Source organism: Pseudophryne corroboree, chromosome 1 (assembly GCF_028390025.1).
Source record: "Pseudophryne corroboree isolate aPseCor3 chromosome 1, aPseCor3.hap2, whole genome shotgun sequence".
Taxonomy (NCBI): domain Eukaryota; kingdom Metazoa; phylum Chordata; class Amphibia; order Anura; family Myobatrachidae; genus Pseudophryne; species Pseudophryne corroboree.
In genome coordinates this window covers 310,156,077-310,168,078 of record NC_086444.1, presented here as the reverse complement: position 1 = coordinate 310,168,078, position 12,002 = coordinate 310,156,077, and the positions used below count along the sequence as shown (strand labels likewise).

The 12,002-nt window shown below is 45.6% G+C and overlaps 1 protein-coding gene across 1 annotated transcript in view; it reads left to right on the top strand.

Annotated features, from left to right (window-relative positions):
• The window catches only part of ATP6V0A2 (ATPase H+ transporting V0 subunit a2), a 182,818-nt gene that overhangs the window by 154,559 nt on the left and 16,257 nt on the right, over positions 1-12,002 (top strand). The window contains exons 16-18 of the mRNA XM_063964483.1: positions 5,416-5,535; positions 7,598-7,720; positions 7,808-7,925. Of these exons, the coding sequence (XP_063820553.1) occupies positions 5,416-5,535; positions 7,598-7,720; positions 7,808-7,925 (361 nt within the window). The remainder of the gene's footprint in view (positions 1-5,415; positions 5,536-7,597; positions 7,721-7,807; positions 7,926-12,002) is intronic.

Sequence of the window (12,002 nt, the reverse complement as noted above, 5' to 3'; positions counted from 1 at the left end):
CTAGGTGGCTCTCCTAAAGAGCTGCTTAGAGTAAAAGTTTGTTAGGTTTTTTATTTTCAGTGAGTCCTGCTGGCAACAGGCTCACTGCTACGAGGGACTTAGGGGAGAGAAGTGAACTCACCTGCGTGCAGGATGGATTGGCTTCTTAGGCTACTGGACACCATTAGCTCCAGAGGGAGTCGGAACACAGGTCTCACCCTGGGGTTCGTCCCGGAGCCGCGCCGCCGACCCCCCTTGCAGATGCCGAAAAGTGAAGGTCCAGAAACGGCGGCAGAAGACTCTTCAGTCTTCATAAGGTAGCGCACAGCACTGCAGCTGTGCGCCATTGTTGTCAGCACACTTCATAGCAGCGGTCACTGAGGGTGCAGGGCGCTGGGGGGGGGTGCCCTGGGCAGCAATGATAGTACCTTATTCTGGCTAAAAATAAATCACATATAGCCCCTGGGGGCTATATGGATGTATTTAACCCCTGCCAGGTCTCAGAAAAACGGGAGAAGAAGCCCGCCGAAAAGGGGGCGGGGCCTATTCTCCTCAGCACACAGCGCCATTTTCCCTCACAGAAATGCTGGTGGGAAGGCTCCCAGGCTCTCCCCTGCACTGCACTACAGAAACTGGGTTAAAACAGAGAGGTGGGGCACTTATTTGGCGATATGTATATATATATTAAAATGCTATAAGGGAAAAACACTTATATAAAGGTTGTCCCTGTATAATTATAGCGTTTTTGGTGTGTGCTGGCAAACTCTCCCTCTGTCTCCCCAAAGGGCTAGTGGGGTCCTGTCCTCTATCAGAGCATTCCCGGTGTGTGTGCTGTGTGTCGGTACGTGTGTGTCGACATGTATGAGGACGATGTTGGTGAGGAGGCGGAGCAATTGCCTGAAATGGTGATGTCACTCTCTAGGGAGTCGACACCGGAATGGATGGCTTATTTAAGGAATTACGTGATAATGTCAACACGCTGCAAGGTCGGTTGACGACATGAGACGGCCGGCAAACAAATTAGTACCTGTCCAGGCGTCTCAAACACCGTCAGGGGCTGTAAAACGCTCATTTACCTCAGTCGGTGAAGAAACAAACGTATTTTCCTTTAGGGCCACACGTTACATGTTAAGGGCAATGAAGGAGGTGTTACATATTTCTGATACTACAAGTACCACAAGAAGGGTATTATGTGGGGTGTGAAAAAACTACCTGTAGTTTTTCCTGAATCAGATAAATTAAATGAAGTGTGTGATGATGCGTGGGTTTCCCCCGATAGAAAATTATTGGCGGTATACCCTTTCCCGCCAGAAGTTAGGGCGCGTTGGAAAACACCCTTTAGGGTGGATAAGGCGCTCACACGCTTATCAAAACAAGTGGCGGTACCGTCTCCAGATAGGGCCGCCCTCAAGGAGCCAGCTGAGAGGCTGGAAAATATCCTAAAAAGGTATATACACACATACTGGTGTTATACTGCGACCAGCGATCGCCTCAGCCTGGATGTGCAGCGCTGGGGTGGCTTGGTCGGATTCCCTGACTGAAAATATTGATACCCTTGACAGGGACAGTATTTTATTGACTATAGAGCATTTAAAGGATGCATTTCTATATATGCGAGATGCACAGAGGGATATTTGCACTCTGGCATCAAGAGTAAGTGCGATGTCCATATCTGCCAGAAGATGTTTATGGACACGACAGTGGTCAGGTGATGCAGATTCCAAACGGCACATGGAAGTATTGCCGTATAAAGGGGAGGAGTTATTTGGGGTCGGTCCATCGGACCTGGTGGCCTCGGCAACAGCTGGAAAATCCACCTTTTTTTTACCCCAAATCACATCTCAGCAGAAAAAGACACCGTCTTTTCAGCCTCAGTCCTTTCGTCCCCATAAGGGCAAGCGGGCAAAAGGCCAGTCATATCTGCCCAGGGATAGAGGAAAGGGAAGAAGACTGCAGCAGGCAGCCCATTCCCAGGAACAGAAGCCCTCCACAGCTTCTGCCAAGTCCTCAGCATGACGCTGGGGCCGTACAAGCGGACTCAAGTGCGGTGGGGGGTCGTCTCAAGAGTTTCAGCGCGTAGTGGGCTCACTCGCAAGTGGACCCCTGGATCCTACAAGTAGTATCCCAGGGGTACAGACTGGAAATTCGAGACGTCTCCCCCTCGCAGGCTCCTGATGTCTGCTTTACCAACGTCTTCCTCCGACAGGGAGGCAGTATTGGAAACAATTCACAAGCTGTATTCCCAGCAGGTGATAATCAAAGTACCCCTCCTACAACAAGGAAAGGGGTATTATTCCACACTATATTGTGGTACTGAAGCCAGACGGCTCGGTGAGACCTATTCTAAATGGGAAATCTTTGAACACTTACATACAAAGGTTCAAATCAAGATGGAGTCACTCAGAGCAGTGATAGCGAACCAGGAAGAAGGGGACTATATGGTGTCCCTGGACATCAAGGATGCTTACCTCCATGTCCCAAATTGCCCTTCTCACCAAGGGTACCTCAGGTTCGTGGTACGGAACTGTCACTATCAGTTTCAGACGCTGCCGTTTGGATTGTCCACGGCACCTCGGGTCTTTACCAAAGTAATGGCCGAAATGATGATTCTTCTTCAAAGAAAAGGCGTCTTAATTATCCCTTACTTGGACGATCTCCTGATAAGGGCAAGGTCCAGAGAACAGTTGGAAGTCGGAGTAGCACTATCTCAAGTAGTTCTACGACAGCACGGGTGGATTCTAAATATCCAAAATCGCAGCCGTTTCCGACGACACGTCTGCTGTTCCTAGGGATGGTTCTGGACACAGTCCAGAAAAAGGTGTTTCTCCCGGAGGAGAAAGCCAAGGAGTTATCCGAGCTAGTCAGGAACCTCCTAAAACCAGGAAAAGTGTCAGTGCATCATTGCACAAGAGTCCTGGGAAAAATGGTGGCTTATTACGAAGCGATTCCATTCGGCAGATTCCACGCAAGAACTTTTCAGTGGGATCTGCTGGACAAATGGTCCGGATCGCATTTTCAGATGCATCAGCGGATAACCCTATCTCCAAGGACAAGGGTGTCTCTCCTGTGGTGGTTACAGAGTGCTCATCTTCTAGAGGGCCGCAGATTCGGCATTCAGGATTGGATGCTGGTGACCACGGAGGCCAGCCTGAGAGGCTGGGGAGCAGTCACACAGGGAAAAAATTTCCAGGGAGTGTGATCAAGTCTGGAGATTTTTCTCCACATAAATATACTGGAGCTAAGGGCAATTTACAATGCTCTAAGCTTAGCAAGACCTCTGCTTCAAGGTCAGCCGGTATTGATCCAGTGGGACAACATCACGGCAGTCGCCCACGTAAACAGACAGGGCGGCACAAGAAGCAGGAGGGCAATGGCAGAAACTGCAAGGATTTTTCGCTGGGCGGAAAATCATGTGATAGCACTGTCAGCAGTGTTCATTCCGGGAGTGGACAACTGGGAAGCAGACTTCCTCAGCAGGCACAACCTCCACCCGGGAGAGTGGGGACTTCATCGGGAAGTCTTCCACATGATTGTGAACCGTTGGAAAAGACCAAAGGTGGACATGATGGCGTCCCGCCTGAACAAAAAACTGGACAAGTATTGCGCCAGGTCAAAAGACCCTCAGGCAATAGCTGTGGACGTTCTGGTAACACTGTGGGTGTACCAGTCGGTGTATGTCTTCCCTCCTCTGCTTCTCATACCCAAGGTATTGAGAATTATAAGACGTAGAGGAGTAAGAACTATACTCGTGGCTCCGGATTGGCCAAGAAGGACTTGGTACCCGGAACTTCAAGAGATGCTCACAGAGGACTCATGGCCTCTGCCGCTAAGAAGGGACTTGCTTCAGCAAGTACCATGTCTGTTCCAAGACTTACCGCGGCTGCGTTTGACGGCATGGCGGTTGAACGCCGGATCCTAAGGGAAAAAAGGCATTCCGGAAGAGGTCATTCCTACCCTGGTCAAAGCCAGGAAGGAGGTGACCGCACAACATTATCACCACATGGGGCGAAAATATGTTGCGTGGTGTGAGGCCAGGAAGGCCCCATGAAGAAATTTCAACTCGGTCGTTTCCTGCATTTCCTGCAAACAGGAGTGTCTATGGGCCTCAAATTGGGGTCCATTAAGGTTCAAATTTCGGCCCTGTCGATTTTCTTCCAGAAAGAATTGGCTTCAGTTCCTGAAGTCCAGAAGTTTGTCAAGGGAGTACTGCATATACAACCCCCTTTTGTGCCTCCAGTGGCACTGTGGGATCTCAACGTAGTTCTGGGATTCCTAAAATCACATTGGTTTAAACCGCTCAAATCTGTGGATTTGAAATATCTCACAGGGAAAGTGACCATGCTGTTGGCCCTGGCCTCGGCCAGGCGAGTGTCAGAATTGGCGGCGTTTGTCTCAAAAAGCCCATATCTGATTGTCCATTCGGACAGGGCAGAGCTGCGGACTCATCCCCAGTTTCTCCCTAAGGTGGTGTCAGTGTTTCACCCGAACCAGCTTATTGTGGTACCTGCGGCTACTAGGGACTTGGAGGACTCCAAGTTGCTAGATGTTGTCAGGGCCCTGAAAATATAGTTTCCAGGACGGCTGGAGTCAGGAAGACTGACTTGCTGTTATCCTGTATGCACCCAACAAACTGGGTGCTCTTGCTTCTAAGCAGTCGATTGCTAGTTGGATGTGTAGTACAATTCAGCTTGCACATTCTGTGGCAGGCCTGCCACAGCCAAAATATGTAAATGCCCATTCCACAAGGAAGGTGGGCTCATCTTGGGCGGCTGCCCGAGGGGTCTCGGCTTTACAACTTTGCCGAGCTGATACTTGGTCAGGGGCACACCCTGACTGAGGAGGACCTGGAGTTCTCTCATTCGATGCTGCAGAGTCATCCGCACTCTCCCGCCCGTTTGGGAGCTTTGGTATAATCCCCATGGTCCTGACGGAGTCCCCAGCATCCACTTAGGACGTCAGAGAAAATAAGAATTTACTTACCGATAATTCTATTTCTCGTAGTCCGTAGTGGATGCTGGGCGCCCATCCCAAGTGCGGATTGTCTGCAATACTTGTACATAGTTATTGTTACAAAAATCGGGTTATTATTGTTGTGAGCCATCTTGTCAGAGGCTCCGCTGTTATCATGCTGTTACCTGGGTTCAGATCACAGGTTGTACAGTGTGATTGGTGTGGCTGGTATGAGTCTTACCCGGGATTCAAAATCCTTCCTTATTGTGTACGCTCGTCCGGGCACAGTATCCTAACTGAGGCTTGGAGGAGGGTCATAGGGGGAGGAGCCAGTGCACACCACCTGATCCTAAAGCTTTTACTTTTGTGCCCTGTCTCCTGCGGAGCCGCTGATCCCCATGGTCCTGACGGAGTCCCCAGCATCCACTACGGACTACGAGAAATAGAATTATCGGTAAGTAAATTCTTATTTTTTTTCCTATCTAGATTGGTTTCCAAATATTCCTGGTGGTTGTCGTGTTCCTCTGTGTTCCTGTGCTGATGTTTGGGAAACCTCTGTATCTTTACTGGCAGCACCATGGAGGTCAGACGTTTGGCAATTACAGGGTACATATATTGCATTCTTTATGTTTTTAATGTAGCATAATTGTAAAGTATTTCAGTGAATTATAGCCCAGTTGTTATTCTTTTGCTGAATTTTATGTAATTGCATTATACTTTTGCACTTAAGTGTATGCGTTTTGTAAGAGTTTCACATGTTGTTTAACACTGTTTATAAAGAGAAAGTTTCATTTGTGATGTAAAAGAAAGTTAAGGTAATGCAAGAGGGACATTGTCCACTACTACCGCCCCTATTCTAATGTTTTACCTCGCAGCTAGCACTAGGGGGCGTAAAATCGAGCAATTCAACTGTAGCTCCGTTTAGACTCCCGGTAGCCACAGGGATGACATTTCTTCTCTCAGCCTTCTGAGGTGCGAGAAGAAATGTATTCTAAATCTGCACTTTGGGAGTCTGAACAGGAGTTTGGACACCCAAAGCAGGACTTTAGATGGGTTTAGCCATTTCACACGGCTAAAACCTGTCTGTTTGGGCGCAACATTACAATGTGCATGGGCACCCAAACAACAATTCAATTGTGACAATTGTCTGGGCGTCTAAACAGTTTCATTTAGACGGGAAAATTAGTTGCCCAAAACAATTAAATCGGCCCCTTAGATTACAATTATGTATAATTTTGTTTAAAAAAATATATATATCATTACGATAAAAATTACTGATTTCTCTTTTTATTTTAAGGGGGATTTTTTTTTTTAAAGTTAATGGAACAGATTGGAAATTAGTTAATGGAGGTGTAATATAGATCAGTTAATGAAACGATCATTTCTGCTTATGGACAGAGCCAGTCATAGGCATAGGCAAATGCCTAGGGCATTTGGTATGCCATGGAGCACCAGCGGATTCTGCTGATTAAAATGTTATGCGGCATGCCTATATTCGGCTGAATCTGCATACGAAATGCTACGTTACAGTGTATCCCTGGAAATCACTGTAATGTAGCATGTCGTATGCAGATACAGCCACAGTGTGGTGTTATGTGAATAAGGAGCAATTCAGTGTGATGTAGTGTGAGGAGTAACGTATATAAGGTAAAGTGGTACTACTGTGTGATGTAACATGAATTAGGGACACTATCGCATGATAAAATGTGAATAAAGTTGCACTACTGTGTGGTGTGATTTGAATTGGGGGTACTATTGCATGGCCATGCCCCTTCCCAGCAAGAACACACCCCTTTTTGGGCTGTGCGCTGAATGTGCGCACTGTTCCTATTTAAAATATAGGGGATAGGAGCACCAAAATGAGGACTGCTATGGGTGAGGGGTGATGGTGCTGGGAAAGGGATGCACGGTCAGAGGAGGAACTAGCGGCATTGCTAGGGAGCACCAGCCAAATTCTTGCCTAGGGCATCTTATTGGTTAGGGCCAGCTCTGCTCATGGATAATTAGGTCTGCATACTATTTTTGCCATATCGAATCAAGATCTATCATTGCCAGTGAAGCTATTTTTTTTTAATTGCTGTACTTGATATAGAAATATCTTCAGCATTTAGGATTGAATATATTACAGATCTAATACATTAATATCATCATATGTATCAAAACCTGCTAATTTACTGCTAATAGTGTTTTTTAGTATTGTCTTCACTTATTTTTTGGTCAGTATTGAATTGTTTAGTTAATGTGTTGTATGCATGATATGCATATCAGCTGTCTCCTCTGCATAAGGTTTAAAGGAATAAAGATGATTTACTGGTAGACGTGATGCCGGCTGTCACTATACCGACAGCAGCATACCGTCTATCAAAATCCCTGCAGCAAGTCCCCTCGTGGGTTCGCCACAGGTTATATTCCCACTCGGTTAGTGATGTGGACCCACCAGCCTAGTAGAAATACCCAGCTTTTGTGAGGATTCTGTCTGCGGCATGTCACTGGCTGTTGGTATTTCACTCTCCTGAACGCCGGGATCTCGACAGCCAGTATATTAACTGCATCCCGATTTAAATTGTTCAGTATGTGTTTAGTAGTGGATGTTTAATTGGGCGATGAGCCTTTCTATCACCTACAGATCTGCCTGTGATATTGTTCATTACCCTCATTTTATCTGCAGAAAGGATATTCCTTAGTGCGTCACGGAAGTGAGGAAGAGCTGTCATTGATCAGGTCACATGATTTGGAAGAAGGTGAGAACCATACAAGCCATGAGGCCCAAAGAGAAAGAGACCGTGAGAAGGTGAGTCAATGGCTGTCCTCCAGCCCCCTGTCTGTTCTCTCATCTGTGATTATATGCTTATGAGTCGTTTCTTGATTTGTTTTGCAGTTTGATGTGGCAGAAGTATTTATGAATCAGGCCATCCACACCATTGAATACTGCCTTGGTTGCATATCTAACACTGCTTCTTACCTGCGTCTCTGGGCTTTAAGCTTGGCTCATGCCCGTAAGTATTTGCCCTTATTTCCCTTGGAAAAAAAAGAAAATGTTTCATGCACATAATTTGTGAAGACATAATATTCGTTCTTATGGATTCAGAATTGGAAGAAATCCTGCCGCGCCCTCTGAACTGCTGCGAAAGGTGGGTAGAGGGAGATGTCACACAATCTCCAAAGGGGCAAATGGACAAAAAGAGAAATACTACCACCTTACCGCGCTGTACAACACCATATAACAAAAAGGCATATGAGTAGGATGGGAATGTTCCAATGGTGGGTGTGGAATGATAGTGTCCCAAATGGTGGAGGGGTCTCTGCTCTTGAAAGGAGGTATGCAGGGAAGACAGTTCCTAAATGTGAAGAGCAGTTTCACGGGGTACACACTGTACTCACGTTGACGAAGGAAAGTCAATATTCATAAAGGTTTCTTTTCCCCATCAGAAATTCATTGGATGGATGTCCTTGGAGAAGGGGTTCTTCCCAGAATGGTGGATAATTTCCTCGAAAATACAAATGATGGGGGGAGACTGATAGTGTAGTATGTCTCAACAAATATATGGGGGTAGATGATGGAGGAGACTAGTTTTATTCTGAACAGTGAGGAGAAATTTAACGTACCAAACTTACGTTGGTACGTGTGTGAATCCTCATATAAAGGTATCTTTAGTGGATCATTTCAAAGGAAGGGATATCCTAAGGAACAGGAGTGATAGATTTTTTCTGGGTACACACCGTACTCGCGTAGATTCAAGGTGATTGAAGCTCATAAAGGTTTCTTTTTCGGTCAATGGTTCATCAGGTTGGAGTCCTCTTGGTGGTACTTTGTTATATCAGTGGAAAATCTCCCAGACGGACCGGAAACCTAAGCAATGAAGAAACCAATGATGTGGTGTATCCCACCCGTATAGAAAGGGTAAGGGTGAAGTGGAGATAAATGCAGACGATGAAAACGTACCAAACTTACATAAACTTTAAGTAAAAGTTCTCATATAGAGGTATCTTTAACAGATGAGGACAAATCTCATATTTGTATAAATTTCTTTATTGTTCCGCACTGTTAACAAATGCTGCTTATCATTTTATAAAGTTAGTACAAAATAACAAAAACCGGTAACAAAATTGGCCACTGCACACTGTGTGTATGATAATAAAGAAAATACAACATCAGTGTTATGACAGTACAAAACCTTTCATGAAATTCATAGCCAACAACAAGAGAATAATACAAAATGGGATATTTCAAGACAACAGCACTAGTACCTTGCTGCCAAACTGTTTGCTGATATTATGGCCTGGTATCGTTAGTTAGGGTATGGATTCAACTAGATTGATAAACGTTCCTAAGGAATATTTGGTCATTCCCTAAAGCACTGAAAAAAGTATCCTGGTCTGATTACTCTTTTGTCATTACACAAGTGCCTAGCTTTTCCCACAAGTGCTTTTCCTACAAGTGCTCAATGGTATTTAGGTTGGGACTTTGACTTGGGCACTTCAGTAAATAGATTTTCTCTTTGTAGAAGTAGTCTGGAAAGATGATTGGGACCGTTGTCATGTTGGATAATCCATTTTCGGGGCACGTTTTTTCTGCAAACAGTAGTATTTGTAAACTAAGATTTCTTTTTCATCCACTAGGGGGTCACTGGAGTACTCTTGGATATGGACGGTGTTAGCAAGGACAGGCACTGAATATTTAAATTTCAGTAACTCTCCTCCCTTCCATACTTCCAGAATACCTCAGTGTTTTTTCGGTGCTCACATGTATAGGAAGCACAAGTGTGGACCTCCAGGGGGGGGACGACATACATATTTTACTTTTAGATATTTTTGGTTTTATTTTTTTCTACTTTTTTCTGATTACAATCCCTTCCCAGCTTACACAATAGCTATGGGTCCGGGATTACAGAAGCTGCTGCGTGCAGCTCTTGGCTTGTCGGGCCTCACAATAGGAGCCCCCTCACAGCCACAAGCAGCTCAGCTAACTTCAGCTGAGGCTGCAGAAGGGACTGGACGGAGCTTGCTGGAGAAGCCCCGTCAGAGCCCAAGAGCACAGGTCAGCTACAAAGCCCCGTCACAGCACAGGACTCACAGGTATTTATGACAGGGGCGGTCAGCTGCCGCCCCACCGTGTGTGGGGACTGCGCGCCGCCATAGCTGTTGCCCGCCGCCGGCCGCTAATCCCCTGCTGCCTGCCACTCTTCACAGGCTCCCTAGCGTCCGCTCTAGCCGCCGCTCCCGACCCGCACGCCACTGTAAGCATCCGGCGCTGAGGGGAGTCAGCCAAATGATACCTGTTGCCGCCGCCCGCTAATACCCGCTCCACACCGCTCCCCAATATTACAGAGCGCCCGTTACACAGTACGGGAGCTCACGCTGGGGGGGAGTTGCGGCGGCTCAGCCCTCACTCAGACCGCGGACATCGCTCAGGGCTGCCACGGTCTGTCCCCTTTACATGCAGCGCAGCTGAAGGGGGGGACATAATGCCCACAGCAGCAGTACTAGACAGGCTGTTAAGCCTAGATTCTAAGTTATTTAATATGTGCTTTAATTGAGAAAGGCTGCATTATATTGTGAATTGCTGCTTTACATTAAGAAAGGCTGCATTATATTGTGAATTGCTGCTTTACATTAAGAAAGGCTGCATTATATTGAAAAGGCTGCTTTATATTGTGAAATGCTGCTTTATATGAAGAAAGGCTGCTTTATATTGTGAAATGCTGCTTTATATTGTGAAATGCTGCTTTATATTAAGAAAGGCTGTATTATATTGAGAAGGCTGCATTATATTGAGAAGGCTGCATTATATTGTGAAATGCTGCTTTATATTAAGAAAGGCTGCATTATATTGAGAAGGCTGCATTATATTGTGAAATGCTGCTTTATATTAAGAAAGGCTGCATTATATTGAAAAGGCTGCTTTATATTGTGAAATGCTGCATTATATTAAGAAAGGCTGCATTAGATTGAGAAGGCTGCATTATATTGTGAAATGCTGCATTATATTGAGAGAGGCTGCTTTATATTGAGAAAGGCTGCGTTATATTGAAAAAGGCTGCGTTATAGTAAGGCTGCTTTATATTGAGAAACGCTGCATTATATTGAGAGTATAAGGGCACGTCTTTATAACCTAGTATGCTATGTTATACAATGTAAGCACATGGCTGGAAGCCATTTTAACCATGCTTCCTGGTTTTTTTTTCCAGAAAGGGCTGTCCTACAACAATACTCCACCGGATGACGTATGGGTGTTGGTAGGACTTTTGGATCGGTTTTTTCTATAGTCTGGCCACGTGCACTGCCTTCAGCCGTACAACATAATAAATAAGGCACCAGCAAACACAAAGATGCAGTGTAACTGCAATGTCTGTCAGTGTCTGTTGCCTCACATAATGGGCGCTGCTCGACAAGAGAGACACGCGGAAAAAAATTGAGGGTCTCAGAATAGGTCTCGGTCTTTGCACAGGTCCCAGTCTAGTTCGGGTCATAAAGATAATTCTCATTTGTCTTATACTTTCCCAGTTTCTGCTATATTGCATCCTGGCGACTTCGCAGGATGAGCATGAGGAAGGTGAATTGGACCAGCAGTCATATAGTGAGGATATTGACAGCCGGCATTGATAATCTCATCAGGGCGGTACGTCAGTCTCTGTCTCTCATTTTTACAGACACTGAAGAACCGCTGACAAATAATGAGGTATTTACTAAACAACAGAGATCTTTAGTGTGTTTTCAGACTGTTAATAGAGGCATGGCAGAATCCGCATAAACGGGTTTCTATACCTCGCCGGTTTAAGTCTAGTTACCCGTTTTCAGAGTCTGACATCTACATAGGAGAATCCGCCAATGGTGGATTCGAATGTGTCAAAACTTATTAAAAAAAATAAAAAAAATTTAACCTTTCCAGTAACAACTGCTACTACGCTTCAAGACCCGTCAGAGCGTAAGCTAAAAGTCCATGTATACAGCAGCAGGGGTGCTGCTTAGACCTGGTTTGGTTGGAATTTGGGTACATGAGGCGGTGATTATATTGATAACACAACTCAGATCCGCCTGCAAGTCATCCACCTTATACTTCTTGCTGATCACAT